The 18,351-nt window shown below is 56.8% G+C and overlaps 2 protein-coding genes across 2 annotated transcripts; both read right to left on the bottom strand.

Moving 5' to 3' along the window:
- Nucleotides 1-2,055, bottom strand: TICAM1 (TIR domain containing adaptor molecule 1). The gene has a single exon (XM_054291121.1). The coding sequence runs from the start codon at nucleotides 2,041-2,043 to the stop codon at nucleotides 1-3; it is 2,043 nt and encodes a 680-aa protein (XP_054147096.1). The 5' UTR covers nucleotides 2,044-2,055.
- Nucleotides 2,056-2,167: 112 nt separating this feature from the next.
- Nucleotides 2,168-16,964, bottom strand: LOC128946890 (perilipin-3-like). The gene is made up of 12 exons (XM_054290888.1): nucleotides 16,691-16,964; nucleotides 8,971-9,047; nucleotides 8,349-8,544; nucleotides 7,717-7,799; nucleotides 7,358-7,459; nucleotides 6,458-6,583; nucleotides 6,244-6,340; nucleotides 5,654-5,853; nucleotides 5,340-5,468; nucleotides 4,778-5,266; nucleotides 3,266-3,416; nucleotides 2,168-2,181 (listed from the first exon to the last, which is right to left on the bottom strand). Exons 1-12 carry the CDS (start codon nucleotides 16,962-16,964, stop codon nucleotides 2,168-2,170), a joined length of 1,938 nt encoding a protein of 645 aa, XP_054146863.1.
- Between the last annotated feature and the right edge of the window lie 1,387 nt (nucleotides 16,965-18,351).

Below are 18,351 nucleotides of genomic sequence, written 5' to 3'. Positions count from 1 at the left end.
TCAGAGGTTGTGCCTGGGTTGCTCCTGGCTGTGCCCTGGCCCAGGTGGGGCAGTTCCCACCTGCATCATGTTGTGGTTCCCGATCTGGACCATGCTGGCATGTTGGATGATGAGGGGTGCCTGGCCTGGTGTGAGGTTGTAGTGGCCTGGGGGCAGCTGTGCTTGGGAAGGGGGAGGACCCCTGTGAGCAGGAGGGGGGTCCAGGGGGCCAGGGGGACACCAGGGTTGGGCTGATGGCCTTGGTGGCACTGCTGGAGGCACCCAGGGAGGGGAGCCCAGGCTCAGGGCAGCCAGGTTCTGCTGGGCTCGGTGCTGTTCCCAACGTGCCTGGAGCTTCCTCCTCTGCAGCTGCTCCCACATGGCTCTCTTCTCACTGATCCTCTCGGGGTTAAACGTGTTCTGCACTTTCCTGGAGAAGAGAGGAGAACTCTCATCCAGGGTGACGAGTGCACTGAGCACCTTGGGGATCTGGCTGCACTCCAGGGCGTTTGCCTTGGGTAGAAATGGGATGACTGAGTCCAGCTTGGAGGGGTCCAGGATGGACTGCATCAGAGCAGTGTCTGTGTGGTACAGGCACAGCTTGCAGGCAAAGTTCTTGGTCAGCAGGAGGATGATGAAGGCAGAGTTCTCCAAGGCGTCCTGGAAGCAGCTCATGTGGCTGCGCCCGGCAATGAAGAAATCCTCACTGAGTGTGGCACCCTTGGGCACCCCCATGCTCTCCAGCAGGTCCTTGACCTCGAGGGCCACAAGCTCATCTTCACTGGCGTGCAGGACAACAAATGTGAAGAACTTGGCACCATCTGGCTCTGCTGGATCCGTGGCTGGGGGAGCAGGAGGCCTGGCTGGAGAGGGGGATGGAGGCAGGGGAGGGGGATATGATAGTTTGGAGGAAGATTCCTGAAGAGGAGGAAGAGTTGAGGAGAAGGAATAAGTAGGAGGAGGAAGGGAACGGGTTGAAATAGAAGCAGAGTTACAGGGAATGCCTGCTGGAATGTAGGAGCCCTGGATGGACACCAGGGCAGGGGCAGTATCCACTGCAGCCCTTGAGTCAGGGACATCAGCAGGTAATTGCTTTTCATGCTGCTTTTCCCTCGGTGTGTGGGGCTCTGTCACTGTGCTGGACACGTCACTGCTTTGGGCAGGCTCCGAGGGCAGCGGTGTCTCAGGAACGGGGAGAGGGCTGGGGTGACAGGGACTGGCCTGCAGCACCTTCTCTGGCTGGGGCTCTTGGCGAGCTGTGCCCTGCCCAGGAGGGGCAGAGCTGGGGGTGCTGGCCCAGCTGGATTCCTGTGGGTCATGGCTCTCTGTGTCCCCGTTGGGGTGTCCAGCACGGCTGGGCCAGGGGACACGCTCAGGGACAGAGGGCTGGGTGTGAAAAGCAACTGTTGGTGATGCACTGATCTCCAGACAGCTGGACAGGGAGGAGCTCCCCGCAGAGCACAGGGTCCGTGGGCCTGAAAGGTCTGAGCTGCCTGTGATCCCCACTGGTGAGCTCCTCACCATGCAGTGGGAGCTGGCTGTGTGGGGAAATCCTGCGTCCTCGTGGGATCTCAGTGTCCCAAACCTGTCCCCTGAGCCCCCGCTGGCTGCAGAGCCCTCATTGTCCTGTTCCTCGGGTGGGATGTTGTTGGGTGTCCCCCGCTGGGTGTCCTTGCTGGCGTGGCAGGCTTTGTCCCTGGCCTCAGGACTGCACAGCTGTTCCTGTGCCAGCACCGTGTACACCTGTGCCAGCAGTGCCACGGCACCTGCATCCAGCTGGGGAGGCTGCAAATCCTCTCCGTTTTCCTGCGCTCCTGCAGTGCCCAGTTTGATCTGCTGGATGTACTGGGCTGCCTGGTTGTCCCTCAAGGCATCCAGACAAATTCTTGCATCCGTTTCTTGCCCCAGAGTGAGCAGGACCATGGCTTGCAGTAACTTGCTGCAGGGCCCAGGTACCAGGTACTTCAGTTTGTGTTTGAGGCTCAGCAGTTTCTCTGCTGGGACCTGGGACAGGATGTTGAACACGTCCTCGAAGCTGGGCTGCAGCTCAGCGCTCTGTGCCATCTCAGCAGCTGCTGGCCCAGGTCACAGACTGGAGCAGGGATGGGAAAAGCATCTTCTGGCAGAAGGTTGGCAGTACCCCACTCACACTCCTGGTACCACACAAACCTTCAGTGCCCGGGGTCTCTCAGTGCTGGCAATCTGTGAGGAGAACAGAGGACAGCGTTCAGAGGGGTGCTGTGGCCACTGGGGATGCTCTGGAGCTGCCAGGCTCTCTTCTCTCACACCTCCCAAATGTTTCTGCATCTGTTCCGTGCCTGCAGCTGTGCCACTGCTCTGTGCATTATTCCAACTCTGTGATTAAGCAAAGAGAGCACATTCTTTGCATTCATTTCACATTAATTACAACTGGTTTGAGATAGTTGATGAAATAATGCTATATTTAGGTAAATCCAAGTGTCTCCTTCAGGCAGCTGGTTCCAGGGGGTCTTGCAGGCTCCTTGTGCTGGCAGTCAAGGAATGAAACCGGTGTAGAGGAAACCCTTGCCAGCCGATAACCTGTGTTATCAGGGAAGAGTCACAGGAAAGAATTCCTGCCCAATATCCCACCCAGCCCTGCCCTCTGGCAGTGGGAGCCATTCCCTGTGTCCTGTCCCTCCATCCCTTGTCCCCAGTCCCTCTCCAGCTCTCCTGGAGCCCCCTTCAGGCCCTGCAAGGGGCTCTGAGCTCCCCCTGGAGCTTCTCCTCTCAGGTGAGCACCCCCAGCTCTCCCAGCCAGCCTCCAGAGGGGCTCCAGCCCTGGGAGCAGCTCCAGGGCCTCCTCTGGCCTCTGTCCCAGCAGCTCCACGTCCTTCTTTCATTGGGAGACTTTATATCCCCATCCACAGGTGATCCCGGAGCGCTTGCACTCACCCCAGGCCTCTGATGGGATTTTAATTAAACAACAGCAGTGTCTGGAGGGGAGGAGTGGGGTCCCACACTGCTCCAGGCACTCCCTGAGCCTGCTGCACAATATTTCCCTATTTAAAGGCAGCCCCAGCAAACGCCCCGAAATAACTCTCAGCTAGAGAGAAACTTTCCAATTTCAGTTTTGTTTTCCTGTCTCATGAAAAGCCTGCAATTGCCCAATTGCCCTTCCTCCCTTCCCGGGGCCGGGGTGGCACGGCCGGGCTGCAGGAAGGGGAAGGAAGGGGAGCAGCCGGGAGGGGAAGGGAATGGAAGGGAAGGAGGGGAGCAGCCGGGAAAGGAGGGAATGGAAGGGAAGGGAAGGAGGGGAGCAGCCTACCTGCGGCCGGTGCCCGGGACACGCGGAAGCGGCGCGGGCCGATGAGGGCGGGCGGGGCAGAGCGGGGCGGAGCAGGAACCGGCACCGGGACAGCACCGGGAACCTCAGCACGAGGGCCCTGCCCGGGGGAGCCACCCCCACCTTCCCCAGCCTGAGGTGACACAGAGCGCTGGGGACAGGCAGGGACCGAGCTTCCCCTGCGGGCACTGCTGGAATAGGGACGAGCAATGCAGAGCCCAGGGATGAGGATGAACAGTGGGGCATGGACAGATGCACCTGAGCCTCAGGAGTACAGGTCAGGAAAATAAAACAATTAAGGTATCTTTCTGGTTAAGAAAGCATGGGATCTGCTAAAGGCATGTTGTTTTTTCCCCCTCCAGCAAGAGCAGGGGACAGATCAGCTGGCCAGGGACAAGAGTTGGTAAAGGCAAAGCTTCATCACAAGCAAGTACAGGGAACAGACCAGCTGGCCAGGGACAAGAGTTGGTAAAGGCAAAGCTTCATCACAGCTCAGGTAAGAGGAGAACAGAGAACACAACCCCACAGCTTTAGGTACACACAAACCCCCATGGTTTTGAACACAGGTCACGCTTTATTCCAGTGTCTGCTCACCAGCCCTGTGCCAGGGACAAGGCCAGGAACAGTTACCCAAATAAGTTACATTAGGAATTATTACAAAGTAGCATTTTCTGGGAAAGAACCAGCACCTGGATAAAAATCCCTCCTATTTTAATAACAGGATATCCTAATGGCAGAGTAACTCCTGGGAAAAGCTGCCTCATTTAATGGTTGTGAAGTGTTTCACACATGGAGTTACTCACAGATAATCCTTCAAGTCATTCACAGAAATTAGAAAGATGATTAAGGAAAACCCCACACTGCCGAGTGCTTCTCCATGAAGGAAGAAGAGTTTGGCTGATCCATGAAGAGAAATCTCTTCTTGAGCTCCTTGCCCCCAGCTGTGCCAGATGTGCTGCAGGGCCGAGCCTTCCCAGAAGCACAACAGGCACAAAGGAAGTTGTGTCTGAACCTGTATTTTTAAATGTGGAGAAGGTGGGAGATGGTATCAAAGGTCAAGCATAGCATCTTCTCAAGAGTTCCACAGCTTGGGCAAATTAAAAACAGATCCAGCATTAAAAACAAATTGAGATCACTTCTCTCCCACAACTTGTCTCAGCAAGACTTAGGCACTCACAGCTACAGCTGGGCTGAGTTAAAAAGCTGCAGTGCAGGTCCCATCTCCCCTTTCAGCACAGCAGTTAGATTTAAAAACAGTAAATCAAGATTCAGAATCTCCCCACCTTGGTTATCAGACCTCCTTACAACTACATCTGACGCTAAATTCAGAGAGCAGAGGCACCCATGGCACAAGTGGGCACACAATTAGAAGATCCAGTGCTGTTCTAGCCAAGTAGCCTTGGCCAGAAGAGCTGGGATTTATCAGAGATCTTCCTTTGCTGCACTGGTTTTTATCTCCTTTGCAGCCAGGGCCACCTCTGTGTCCTTCCCTACCTTCTCCTCCAGCTTGTCTAGCACTTCATACCATTTCTCTGAGAGCCTGTTGGTTCCCTTTGGCTCTTCAGGTGCCTTTGTCACCTCCTGTGATAGCGGAGCCTTTTCCAACTTGGGTAATTTTCTATCACACCTCATCTCTTCCTTCTTGTGCCTTCTGCTGTCCTGTGCCACCTTGGCCATGGCCCTGAAGGGCCCCACAATCCAGTTCAGAGGGGTGTTGTGAGTGACAAACTCAAAGAGGACATCCAGGGACCTGCGGGCCTCCGCCACGCGGTCCTGGCTGCGGGCCAGGGTGGTTCTGGAGAGGTCCTGGAAGGACACGGCCCTGGAGAAGGAGCTGTGGAGCTTGTGGATGTGTCTTGTGGCCCGAGACACGGCCTCCTGGATGCTGCTGGGGAGGCCGTGGATGCTGAGCCTGAGGCGGTGGTAGGCGGGCTGCAGCTGCTGGGTGATGATCCTCAGCATGGCCAGGGTGCGCGGCTCCACCTGCCGGGAGAGAAGAGCTCAGGGCGGGCTCGGGAGGGCCCGGCCCCGCGGGGCTGCTCCGTGCCCCGGGTACCTCTGCCTGGCACGCCGTCCTGACTTGGGTTCCTTTGGGCTGCGTCAGGCTCCAGTCCACCCACAGCTGATGGAGCTTCTGCTGCCCCTCCAGCAGCTTCTGGCCGACCTCCTGTTTCACAGATTCAATCTGATGGGGAAAAACGAGAGGAAAGGTTGTACTGCAAGCACACACAGAGAGGCACAAGCTCTTCCCTGCCAGGGAAGGATCCAAGGTGACACGGAGCTGGCGGGGGATGGAGGAAGAGCTTCCAGCTGGATAGCAGGGCAGGAAAGGCTACAGACAGGAGGAAGGAGGGCAAAGCGTGTTGGTACCAGTCTCAGTGCCAGCTGCAGCCGTGCCAGGGGCTCCTGGGTGCGGTGCCTGAAGCCCTGCAGCTTGGCCAGGGAGTGCTGGTAGGCTCGGTGCCGCACGCGGCCCGACAGCGAGCCCAGGCGCACAAAGTAACTCCTCTGCCTCTTCTGCTCCTCCAGGGAGGCCACGCCAAAGCCCTGCACCGTGGTGGCCAGTTTACCTGGGGGAAACAAGAACACAGTGCAGCTGGGAGGGGTGGGAGAGGTTGGATCACCCACTGGAAAACATGAAGGCTGAGGCTTGCTGCAGGAGGTTTGTAGTTGCTCATGTGCTAAAGGCAGGTTAGTCCCTGCTCAATCTTCAGGTAAGCAGACTCGATGGAGAGGTTGAAGCATGAACCCATGTATTTATTTATTTACTTTGAGGACCAGCCAGCAAATGCTTGAACTCTGTCCCATGCCATGTGGCAGTTTGGTGTTGACAGCCAGCAACTTGGTGACAAATTCAGAGCACCTGTCTGCTTCAGAAGCTGCATCTTGCTGTGTCAGGTGCTCTCTACTTACATGGGAAAGGACTCGCATCTACAAGCGCCAGGTACAGATTTTCTTACCTAGCTCTTCCTCGGTCATTGGGAGGTAATGATCCACCAGATCTTCTGACATTCCCAGGACAGATTCCACACCTCCAGCCACTGCCTGGCTCACTGCCTTGGCCTTGCTTATGCTGCTGGTCACCACCGAGTTGGTCATCTCCACACCCTCCTGGAGAACCTCCCTGCCCTGCTCCAGGGCTGTGTTGATCTTGCTGGTGATGGTGCCGTAGGCAGCATCCAGAGCTGTACTGACCGTAGAGGTGACCACAGATTTGGTCTTCTCAACGCTGTCTTGAACAGCCCCTTTGGTCAGGTCCACTGCTTCAGTCACCTTGTTGGCCACCAGGTCCTTGGCCCCCTGGGCAGCCCCCACAGCTGCAGTGATGGTGGAAGCAACAGCAGACTTGGTCCTGTCAATGCTGTCCTCCACCGTGTGCTTGGTGACATCCACGGCCTCTGTCACCTTGCTGGTCACCAGCTCCTTGGCACCCTGGGCAGCCTCCACTGCGTTGACAATCGTAGAGGCAACTGCAGACTTGGTCAGGTCAACACTGTCTTCTACGATGTGCTTGCTGAGGTCCACTGCCTTGGTCACCTTGTCTGTCACCAGCTCCTTGGCCCCCTGAGCAGCCTCCACAGCGCTGACAATCGTGGAAGCAACTGCAGACTTGGTCAGGTCAACACTGTCCTCCACCATGTGCTTGGTGACATCCACGGCTTTGGTGACCTTGTCCACAGCATCTGTCACCTTGTTGGTCACCAGCTCCTTGGCTCCCTGGGCAGCCCCTACGGCTGCAGTGATGGTGGAAGTCACAGCAGACTTGGTTCTGTCAACACTGTCCTCCACAAGGTGCTTGCTGAGGTCCACAGCCTCTGTCACCTTGCTGGTCACCAGCTCCTTGGCCCCCTGGGCAGCCTCCACCGCATTGACAATCGTAGAGGCAACGGCAGACTTGGTCCTGTCAACACTGTCCTCCACCATGTGCTTGGTGACATCCACAGCCTCCGTCACCTTGCTGGTCACCAGCTCCTTGGCACCCTGGGCAGCCTCCACAGCACTGCTGACAGTGGAGGTGACCACAGACCTGGTCAGCTTGACACTGTCCCCAACAACGTTTTTAGTGAGGTCCACAGCCTCAGTGACCTTGTCAGCCACCGCTTCCTTGGCCTCGCAGGCAGCATCCATAGCAGATGTCACTTTGGTGGCCACCAGCTGCTTGGTGTCTGAGATCACCTGCACCAGGGAGAGGCAGAGAAAGAGTTTTTGGTTGTTGTTCCAAAATATAATTTTCCCTCCCTGAAAGAGCTTTTCCACTTGGGTTAGTGGTGCTTGCAGTGTGTGGGAGTGCCAGGGAGGTGAGCACACCTTATGGACACGTTCACACCTCTCTAGCCTTCCCTGCTGCTGAGCTTTATTTATTTCCCCATATTCTTCTGTACCCACAGCAGTCCCACCAAGCCATGGCTTCCCCAGGAAAAGCCTTTCCTTACCTTGTCTGCTGGCTGCTGCAGGAAGGGCAAGTTCTCCTCCAGCTGATCCAGACCTTTACAGGCATATTCATTCACAAGAGCAACTGGAAGAGACAGCAGGCACCAGTTTATTCTTACATTTGGGGATGGGTTTTTGACCCTACAATGGCCATTTCAGGACACACTGATGAAAACAAGCCCCAGAAAAATAAACCCCCATTCTAGGGTGGGATGTGTGTGGGCATCTTGTTAAAAGTGAACAAACCCTAACATTCAGCAGGTTCAAATAATCTCCATTTTGCCTTCTCAGCTTTCTAACAGCAGACTTTAATTCCATTGCACTGTAGCACCTGCCCTTGGTGGGTTTAAAAGGTTGAAAAGTGTTGGGATAAGGCAGACTGAGCTCTGTTCCAGCCCTGGGATGGTCAGAACGTGCAGTGAGAGCCAGCGAGCAGGGAGTTACTGCTCAGTAACCTCAAGAAATCAAACTTCTGCTGGAAACAATTTCACTCCCAGGCAGTCCAGTGTCCAGGAGCTGCTGGGTGGGAGGCCCAGTGCCAGAGGAGAAGGTGCTGTGGGAGGTGGGATCACCCTGGAGGCACCTGAACCTCCCCTGCCCTCCTGCCCCAAGGGTCCCCCAGCCCTGCACTTACTCTGAGGCTCGAGCTGGCTCAGGATGGGCTGTGCCCCTCCGACCACGCTGCCCACAGCCACGGCAGCCACGGTCTCAGCCACGCTGCAGACACCACTGAGGCAGGGGTGGCACTCCTTGGTCTGGTTGTAGGCAGAGGAGACCAGGTTGAAGGCAGAATTGAGCAAGGGCAGGTTGGTGACTCGGTTGACAGCGCTCTAAACCCAAGAGAAACGCTGACATTAGAGCCCAGCCCGAGCTGGTGGTGAACACAGCCCATTGTCTGTCCAGAGAGGTCCCAGCAAATTCATCTCCTCATCCCTCAACTCATCCAGAGGCCTCCTACAAGCCAGGGTTGAGAACTGTGAACTCTGTGCTAGTGAATTCTGAGTCACACCAATTTCAGCACCAAACCAGGTGTGAAGCAGGACCTGTAACAGCTCCTGTTTCAGAAATACTTGCATCATTTGGCCAGCCCTGAAGGTGTCTCTTGAGCAAAAGAGTTCTGTACCGAGGGGGTTTTGATTTGGCCACAGCTTCACAGGGCTAATCTTTCTGTCCCCCCAGCCTGGTTTTGGGGTGCTGGCAGAGGTTTGGTACATGTGAGCGGGTGATTTAACTGCTGTGGGTGCTCTGGCACGTACCACAGTGTGCTGCTCCTCAGCCTTCAGCAGGTCTGGGGTTGGGGTCTTTCCTGCGGCCATACTGACTTCAGCTGCAGCTGGAAGGAAAAACAAGATTATCATGAGCACAATTTTATTGCCTCCAAAGAAATCAAATCCTGCCAGGACAGGGGAAAAGCAGAGGGCAGCAAAGCTGGGATCCATCATTCAGCTGCTCCCAGGAAGGGTCAGGTTAGAAATAGGGGAGAACTATTTTATCTGTCTTGTGTTTGCTCTGTGGGGTGGGATGACCCTGCCTGGACACCAGGTACCCACTAAAACAACTCCATCACCCCCTCCTCAGCTGGACAGGGGAGAGAAAATACAACAATCCACCCAGTCTGGGAAGGACATGGAAATCCTGTGGAGCTCTCCCTGGAGGCTGAGCCAGGATTCCCAGCTGCAGCATTCCATGGCTACCTGGAGACTTGCCTTCACATCCTACTGACCATCAGGGCAGGAAATCTCACTTCCTGTGAAACCAAGGCTCAGAGACGTTCTCATGACATAATGGGATTGAAGAGAAGTATAAAATGTTGCAATGATCTGAACGGGTATTGGTCTCCCAGCACAGATCTCCTATGGTATCTGGTCACTCCTGTACTGGTAATAAAGGCAGCATTACTCTGAGCCTTAGCCAGGCACAGCAGGGATTTCAGCACATTTGTTCCTTGGGACAGAGTCTGCTTTTCTCTCCTTTGCCAGTTAACTCCTATTCTTAGATTTGCTATGACATTTTCCAGTGGAAAACCCTCAAACCAGAATTCCTCCCAAAGTGGATTTCCAAGCCATGCACTGCTCCAGGCTCACTGGCAGACTCTTCCCAAAAAAACTTTCCATCCGAGTTGTGGTGGAGCCCATTGTCTTGTTTCTTGTGTTCTTTGCCTCGTGCAAGGTTTTGATTTTGCTGAGAAACAGGAACAGAGAGATGGAGAGCAGTAGTGAAACCAGCATTTGTGAGCCTGGATGGGCTCTGCCACTGGCCAGGGACATCTCAGGAGGTGACTTGGCAAAACACCAAATATTGCTGCATTAACCACTGAGTTAGTCAGAATTCAGTGAGATTTGAGCAGGGCAGGGATGCCATATGCCTGTAGCAAAAGTGTCACACAAGTTGTCACCTGCAGCCTCTCCAGTGAGAATCTGGGAGCCCTCCCTATTTATCTATTATTAACCACCACTGGATCCTCACCAGGCTGGGAGAAGTTGTAAAAAGCTGCTCCAAAGAAAGCAAGGCTGAATATCAAATCTGAGTCGCAAAGTCCACAGGGTTGCTGTCAGTGGCTGCCCCTCCTGCTCTGCCTCAGGGCAGCTTTGTTATTGCTTTGGAGCCTTGCAGGGCAAAGCACAGCTCTTTCAACACCATCACAAACAACCCCTTTGCTCAGTTATTTTACTTCTGGGCAGGTGGAAAAAGCTCAGACTGTGGAGTTTGACACTGTGGTGGCCTTGGTGTCAGGGCCAGCACAGAGACAGCAGCAAAGGGAAGAGGGGAGGACTCTGGTTAGAATAATTCAGGGGTAACTTCTTGGCTGATGTAAAAACTGCTGTAAGGTTAGCTCACCCTCTGAAGCACAGAGATCCTGTGTTGATTATGGATGCAGCCTGCCAGGGACAACCCTTCAGCACAGTCATGTTGGAACAAGGTTTGTTCTGCACCGTGGAGGAGAAATCCATGTTTTGCAACACCCAGATTTGCAGTGTGGGCAGATCTCCACGGCATGGCTTTATTTTCTTTTTCCCTGCAGAAGTGCTGAGCAGCCCTTGCTTTGCTTCAGAGGTTGCAGGAAAGCCCAGTGCTTGGCAACTCTGGTCAGGTGGTTCTGAATCCTTTGGAGAAGCCACAGCCAAGCCAGGATGGCTGCGAGTGGAAATCCCAGTGGGCAGAGGAACAGAAACAGCACCACTTTGCTTTGGTTGTGGTTTCCTTCATATGAAAGTGATGAGCAGATGACTTCACACCATTGCTACATCTGAAATATTAGGTCACTGCTGGAGAAAGCTCTTGCAACAGGTGTTGTCAGAACAATGAAACTCCAGTGCTCTGTTCTGGCATCAAGGTCAAGAGATCTTCTGGTTTCAGGAGCTGAACTCCTGATCAATTCCCAGTTGGAATCAGGCTGGCTCCCTGACTTTTGGCACTGGCAGGGACCAGTTCATGTAAAACTAGTTCTTTGCTCCCCTTGGCTGGGAGGTTTTCCTGTGGGAAGCAGCTCAGCTCCATCAGAACAGGCTGTGGGCTCCTGCAGCATCTTCATGTTCAGGAAGCTTCTCCCCCTTCCAAGGGATTTCCACCTTGGGAGATAAACTGAGCCACAGCCAGCATGGCTGGTTCCGTGGCTTAACTGGCAATTCCTTAATGACCACTGAGGAAAACAAACTAAATTTAGTGCTTTAGATGTGAGCAGGGAGGGCTAATCAGGGCACAGGAATTCAATTGTGGTTAAAGCACCTATTCACATTCTTTTCGAGATTTACCACTGATACCCGGTTCCCAAAAATGCAGAGCTGGGTCATGGGATGTCTGTGAGGAATGGGCTGCAAATGCTCTGAGGACAGAATTAGCTTTAGGAGGAAGATCAAACGATTCCCAGCTTTGACCTGAGGACAGTAGTTCCCAGGGCTGGCCGAGGTGCCCATCTCACCTTTCTGGATAAACCAGCAGCACTGGGAAACCTCAAAGATCAAAGCCACCCTTGCTGATGGATGCAGGGCTTCCCCCAGCAGAATTAAACACCAGCCAGTGGCCACCACCGGGTCAGTAACTGCTTGGAACAGAGATATTTTATGAAAGAGGAGAGGAAGTTTTAGCTGAAACAGCTTCTCAGGGCTTCCCAATCTTTCCATGAGGACAGAGTTCTGGTTTCATCTGGAAGCTGTAACTTGCAGAGCAATCAGCTCAGCACATTCCCATCTGGAATTTTCAGCAGAACCAGCTACAGGAGCTGAAATCCTTCCCATCCATCCACAGCTCAGGGTAGTCGTGACCACATTTAAAGCCTTGTTAGTCTTGGGAAACGCTAATCCAGTTTGCCAAAGCTGCCTCTGGGGGCTGGCAGAGCCCGGCAGGGACAGGGTGCTCCCGAGCAGGAGCTCTTGTGTCACTCAGCTCCACCAAAGCATCACGAGAAACAGCCCCGGGCAGGGCTGGCAGCGCTGTCACAGGAAGGGAATGCCGGGCTGGTCACCTGCACCTCCTGTCCCCGGGGTGTCACCTGCACCCGGAGCATCCACCCTGTCCCCACCATCACCTGTGCACATACAGGTGACTGCTGGGAGTCACCCCCTGCGGATCCCCAGCAAACAAGAAGCAGCGCAGAGCTTTTAAACCCCAAACTGCTCCAGCACAGGTCAGAGATGCACAGAGTCACCAAGGAGCCATCTCAAAGCTGGGAAGGAGCCTTTAGGGAATGGTTTGGGTTGGAAAGGATCACCTGGTTCCACCCCCCCCAAGCCTCTCAGCTGTTACCCAAGGCAGACACATCACAACACCAGAAAATGTCACCTTTGGCCTCAGAGAGCAAAGCCCCCCCATGCACAGGGACACAGCACCCAGCTCCTGCTCTGCAGGGTGCTGAAGGGCCCTGGGGCACACCCAGGGAGCTCTGAGCCACAGCTCCTGTGGGGACCTGAGCCAGGGCCACCCAGCCAGCCTGGGGAGCCACCCCCAGCCCCAGCTCCCACCCCCCAGCCCAGCCTTACCTGCCTCCTCCGCGCCCGGCACCGCTCAGACTGGGAGCACTGGTGAGACTGGGAGCACGGGGCGCCGCCCCAGTTAAATACCCCGCAGGGTGATTGGCAGCGGGGCTGAGGGAATCAGGAGCCAATGGCAGGGGAGCTCAGCGGGGTGGGGCTGCAGGTGAGGGCTGGGGTTCCCTGGGGGCTGCACGTGAGGGGCTGGGGGTCCCTTGTGGGGCTGCAGGTGAGGGGCTGGGGGTCCCCTGTGGGGCTGCAGGTGAGGATTGGGGTCCTCTGGGGGGCTGGGGTTCCCTGGGGGCTGCAGGTGAGGGGCTGGGGGTCCCCCGGGGGCTGCAGGTGAGGATTGGGGTCCTCTGGGGGGCTGGGGTTCCCTGGGGGCTGCAGGTGAGGGTTGGGGGTCCCCTGACAGGCTCTGGTCGCCTGAGGGGCTGGGGTCCCCTCGGGGCCATGGCGGGTGTTGGGAGCTGCTGTTTGTCCCCCCAGGAGGGACAGACCTGGCAGGGGATCTGTCAGAGGGTGTCCATCCCCTGGTGCTTTGGCCTTGGGGCCATGGGATTGTGGAATACCCTGAGTTGGGGTCCCCTGGCCCTGCACAGCCCCCCCAACAATCCCTCCGTGCCCCAGAGCTGTTCCTGCTCAAGGAGCTGCTCATGGAGGCCGAGCACTGGAGCTGCCTGGGCACAGGTGCTGGGACAGGAGTGAGCCCCTCTCTGTCCCCCAGCCCTGGCGCTGCTCCCTGCAGGGGTCACAGATGTTGTCACCAAGTCCCAGAGAAGCAGGACGGGCTGTTTGTGGTGTAAACCATCATCATCATCATCATCATCCTGATGTTTTCTTGGCAAAGCTCTCCCTCCCCAAGGAGTCAGACATGGGGTCCCACCTCAGCCTGTACCAGGCCCTGCAGACACCTGATGATGAAACTTTTGCTTCTCCTGTTTGCTGGGATTTTCAGGGTAGGAGTTGATTTATGTTTTTATCCCCACTGAGGGCCCAGCAGTGCAGGACTCCAGGGAGCTCAGGGCTTTTTAACAGCTATAACAAACACTGAACACTCCAGTCAATGCTTTTCTTTTCTGTTTGTGCCTTTTCATCTTCAGCTCTCAAAAACTGGTTTGAAAACATCAATTAAGCTTCCTGTTGTCTGTTGTCAAGATCAGCGGGGGAGGAAACTGAGGCGCAGGTAAAAATTATCTGAAGTCTTCTAACACTATTACAGTGATTGAGTCACCTTGTTTTGGGCCTCTGGATGCAGGAGACCTTGGCTCTGGTTCTGTATTGCCATTCAGGCAGGTGGGGGTGCCAGTGGTTTTTGAAAAATGTGCTGTTAAGCTGACAAAAATGTGGAGAATTGTCACTCCTGAGCTTTGGGGCTGGAATGAATCCTCGTCCTGAGGCTGAATTAGCTGGGAGTGCTGGCTGGAAAGGGCTCTGGAGCTCAGGAGGTCCTGGGAGATGGGACCTGGATGAGTCTGGGAACCTCCAAAGGGATGGAGATGTCCCACAGCCTCTCTGGGTGCTGGACCCACTGGGTCTGGATGTTGCATTAATGGAAAAGCCGCTCCCAGTTTCCACTCTGAGCCTCCCCAGCTACAAACTGTGGCTTTTGCCTCTTGTGTGATCACCTGCACTGCTGGACACAGTCCTTGTGCATTTCTCTGTGTGACATAAACTCCATGTTCCTTCATCACCAGAGTCACAGGATCCAGAATGGCCTAGGTGAGAAGGACCTTAAGTTTTTGATGCAGTTCTGAAGTGTTTGATATCTTGTACTAAAACTGAAGCCAGGTTTTAACAACTGTGATGTTTGTAAGGGAAATAAAAATCGTTCTTGTCTGTCCTGTGAAGAATTGATGAAATTAAGTTTTTTTTACAGGAACAGGGAATCAAGAAACGAGTCCTGTGCATTTTGGAGTGTTGGCCTGCCATGGCCAGTGCTGCATCCCCAGGTAAGGTGGCAGTGATCCAGCTGCCAGGTGTTCCTGGGTGGGAAGTGCCCCAGTGGGTCAGTGCTGTGGGGATGGTGAAAGTCTCATGGGACAGGTTTTATTTCATCCCCTAAGTGAGTGAAACAGCACTGTGTGCATGATGCACAGCAATGGTGGGGCACAGGGGAATGGGAGAAGTGATAGCCAGTAATTAAAATTAACCAGGCAGTGTTTAGTATCTAATGAGTGGCTTTGATATTAGGGTAAAATGTCAGTGCTGGGATTTCCTGCTGGGTGGCAGAGCTGCCTGCAGAGTCAGGACACTGGATTTGGGAGATTGCAGTGTCACAGCAAAGCTTTGCACAATTGCTTCAGTGACCCTTGGTGCTGTATGAAAGACACAGATTTAAATCCGAGATAAAATCACCCTAAGATGTTTGGTGGGGTGGGAAGGGCGTGGGAGGAAGTGGAGAAACACGTTTGGGGAATGAGGAGCTGTGTTGGTTGGGAGCCCTGTGCAGCCCTGAGCAAAGCTGCAGCATCCAGACCCAGGGCAGGATCCTTCAGGTGTGAATTGTGAACCTCACCTGCTGCTCCTGTGGGAGCCAGGAGCCCCTGTGCCTCTGCCCTGCTGCTTCAGCTGCCTCCTGGCTCCCTCAGCTGCCTCCTGGCTCTGCCTGGGGATGAGACCTCAGCCTTGAGCTTCTCACTTGTCCCACCCTGGGATTTCTGTTGAGTGCAAACCTGCAGGTGTGTGTGGAATTTGGAGGGTCAGACCCCTGTGTTGGGAGCCATTCCTTTCCCTGCTCTGAGGTGTGTCACAGCTCAGCATTGTCCCCTTGGGGCCCAGAGGCCACACGTGACACTGGAGTTCCCACTGCAAGGGGAGAACTGCAGCGGAAATCATCTGCTGCAGCGGAAATCATCCTGCTGCTCTCCCAGTGCGTGAGTAACCTGCCACCATGCCGTGGTCACCTTCCCCTTGTCACCTGCCCTGGGGCAGGCACAGGCACGAGAAGGGATGAGAATGATGATTCAGGGCTGGGGCATGAGGAGCTCTGGTGCTGTTCCTCAGGTCGGCGAAGCCCTTGGGCTCTCGGAGCTGCCTGGGCATGGAGGGGACAGCTCTGGGTCATTGTCACCCACCAACCTTCCTGGTGCCCCCAGGCCTTCAGAGCACCCTCCTGGGTCAGGGCCTGCTGCAGGTCTCTGCTGCCCTCCCTCTGCATGAACCCAGCAGGACCCTCCTGTCACCTGTGCCTGCTCGAGGTGAGCCACTCCTGCTCCCCTTCAGCACTCACCCGAGCTCCCCAGGCCCTGTTTTGTGTCCAAGTCCCCTTCCAGCAACTCACCTGGGCTCCCCATCCTGTTCCTTCTCCAGGTCCTGCTCCCCTTCAGCACTCACCTGGGCTCCCCAGCCCCTGTCCTTGCAAACAGCTATGCAAGAATAGCTGTTTATGCACATAAAAGCATAAATTCCAGGGTCTGTGTCCTGGTTTTGGCTGGGATAGTGTTCGTTTTCTTCCCAGTAGCTGGTCCAGGGCTGTGTTTTGGATTTAGCATGGGAATAATGTTGATAACAACCGATGTTGTGGTTGTGGCTGAGTTGTGCTTACTCCAAATCAAGGACGTTTCAGTTTCCCAGGCTCTGCCAGCGAGCAGGGGCACAAGGAGCTGGGTGGGAGCATGGCCAGGAGAGGCCAGAGGGATATTCCATTCCACAGAACATCCTGCCAGTGCAGGAACTGGGGAGCTGAGACCTGTCTGTCCCTGCTGTGGGAGGGATGGGAGGGATGAGCTGGGTCAGGGGTGGTGAACGACTCTTTGGCACTCTGGCAGGGAGGAATTCCAATCTCCCAGAACCCTCCCAGGCTGCAGGAAGTGCTGTGGTGGGTTCAGCTTCATCCTCCAGCACATCTGCAAGGACGAGCAGTGACTCTGTGTCAGGCAGAGCCTCCAGCCCTGGGAGGAGGTGAAGCCTGGCGGCACCGAGCCCATCCCGGCTCCTGCCAGCCGCGACCGTGGCTCATCCCATGGCGGCTCTAAGGAAGATGGGACCTGCCCTGCGTGTCCCCTACGTGGGAGGGCACCACATCCTGCTGCTGGCTGTGCTCTGGTGCCGAGGGGAGGCCGTGGGGGCGGGGAGGGGAGCATGGAAGCGGGGTGTGCCGCGCCGTGCCGCGCCGTGCCGGGCTGTGCCGGGCCTCCCGCGCCTCGTGCTCCTTTGTTCCAGCCCAGGCCGCGCCATCCCCAGCCCCGGCCTCTCTCCCCCACAAGCGCCAACGCTCGGCCTCTCATCCTCCTCTTGGAGCAGGCTTCTCTCAGGGGCCTCTTGGCCACGCTTTCCCCCATCCAGCGGTTGTTTTAAGCAAATATTATCATTTTAGATTTCCTCACAGCATCGGTGGGTTTGGGGATAAACATCCTGCTGGATCTGCCCGTTCTGTCGGCTCACGCGGCCACGCCACGGCCCTGCCGTGTCACCAGTGGGGCCCTGCACAGCGCCATGAGTGCCCCTGGAGCTGCCGGCCTGGGGAGTTAGAGCCCTTCTGCGGATTATTTGCTTTATTCGGATTGCTCTGTTTATTTGAATTCAGTTATTCGGTTATTCGGTTTATTCGGCTATTCGGATTATTCGGTTTATTCGGATTATTCGGTTTATTCGCATCAGGGTAGGGCCTGGAGCCCCCCAGGGGGACAGAGCCCTCCTGGAGCCCCCCTGGGGGAACAGGACCCCTGGGGAAGTGCGGCTGTCATAGAGGGGTCATTGGAGTCTCCTCTCCCTGGGGCTCACCGGGTTTGAGGACAATACCCGGTACCGTGCCCGCGGCCCCGGGGGCTCAGGGCTGATGGAGCCCTTGGGGATCCGGGGAGTTTTGCTCCCGGTATCGCAGCGGAGCGGGGGGCGCCGGGCCGGGTCATTGGCGGGGATCCCCGTTGTCGCCCCCGATTCCCGGGGGTGTTTTCCCGGTCCCGTTTCCCCCCCAGGGCCCCCCCGGTCCCGGGAGGCGGTGGCGGCCCCGCCCCGCCCGCGCGTTCCCGCCAGCGGCGGCCAATGGGCGCGCACGGGGCGCGCGCGGGGCTTTTCCGCGCCAAACTCCAAAGCCCGCGGAAAGCGCGCGCGGCACCGGCACCGGCTCCGGCACCGCACCCGGTGAGTCCGCCGGGACCCCCAGCCCCAACCCCGGCACCGCACCCCGGTGAGTCCGCCGGGACCCCCGGCACCGGCACCGCACCCCGGTGAGTCCGCCGGGCCCCCCCAACCCCGGCACCGCGTCCCGGTGTGTCCGCCGGGACCCCCAGCCCCGGCACCGCCGCCCATGGCGCTGCCGCCGCGGGCCGGGGAGCGGCCGGTGGCACCGGGAGCGGGAGGACAGCAAGGGGCGCGGGGGTTTCCCCGCCCTGCCCGGGGGGTGCGGGAAGCGGCGGGAGCGCTCCGCGGTGCCCGGGCGGTGACAGCTGGGTCCGGTGGCCCGGAGGGGTCGCGTCGCTCGGGGCTGCGACAGCGGGACCGACCCCCGCCCTCGACCGGGCCCGCGGGAGGGGGTGTGGCCGTCAGGGGCGGTGCCGGCGGCACCGGTGCCCGGCGGGCCCGGGGAGTGCCATCGCCCCGGGGGCTGCGCGGGGATGACGCGGCGGGGCTGGGGCGGGTCCGGGCGCGGCGGGGGTCGCTGACGCCCCGCGGTTCCCGTCCTGTCCCAGGCGGGTGTGCGGCCGGGGGGCCGCGGGCCGCGTTCTG

This window comes from Melozone crissalis, unplaced genomic scaffold, assembly GCF_028551555.1.
Source record: "Melozone crissalis strain CALT ecotype California unplaced genomic scaffold, PUWL_Pcris_2 ptg000088l_1, whole genome shotgun sequence".
Taxonomy (NCBI): domain Eukaryota; kingdom Metazoa; phylum Chordata; class Aves; order Passeriformes; family Passerellidae; genus Melozone; species Melozone crissalis.
Note: the sequence above shows the minus strand (reverse complement) of the source record. Positions and strands in the feature narration are given on the sequence as shown.

Coding starts and splice junctions, on each gene's coding strand:
- LOC128946890 (XM_054290888.1), bottom strand. CDS start 16,964: ATGGGGGAAAGCGTGGCCAAGAGGCCCCTGAGAGAAGCCTGCTCCAAG. Junction 7,460..7,716: donor TGCAGCAGCCAGCAGACAAG/GTAAGGAAAGGC, acceptor TCCCTGGTGCAG/GTGATCTCAGACACCAAGCA. Junction 5,854..6,243: donor AATGACCGAGGAAGAGCTAG/GTAAGAAAATCT, acceptor TGTTTCCCCCAG/GTAAACTGGCCACCACGGTG.
- TICAM1 (XM_054291121.1), bottom strand. CDS start 2,043: ATGGCACAGAGCGCTGAGCTGCAGCCCAGCTTCGAGGACGTGTTCAAC.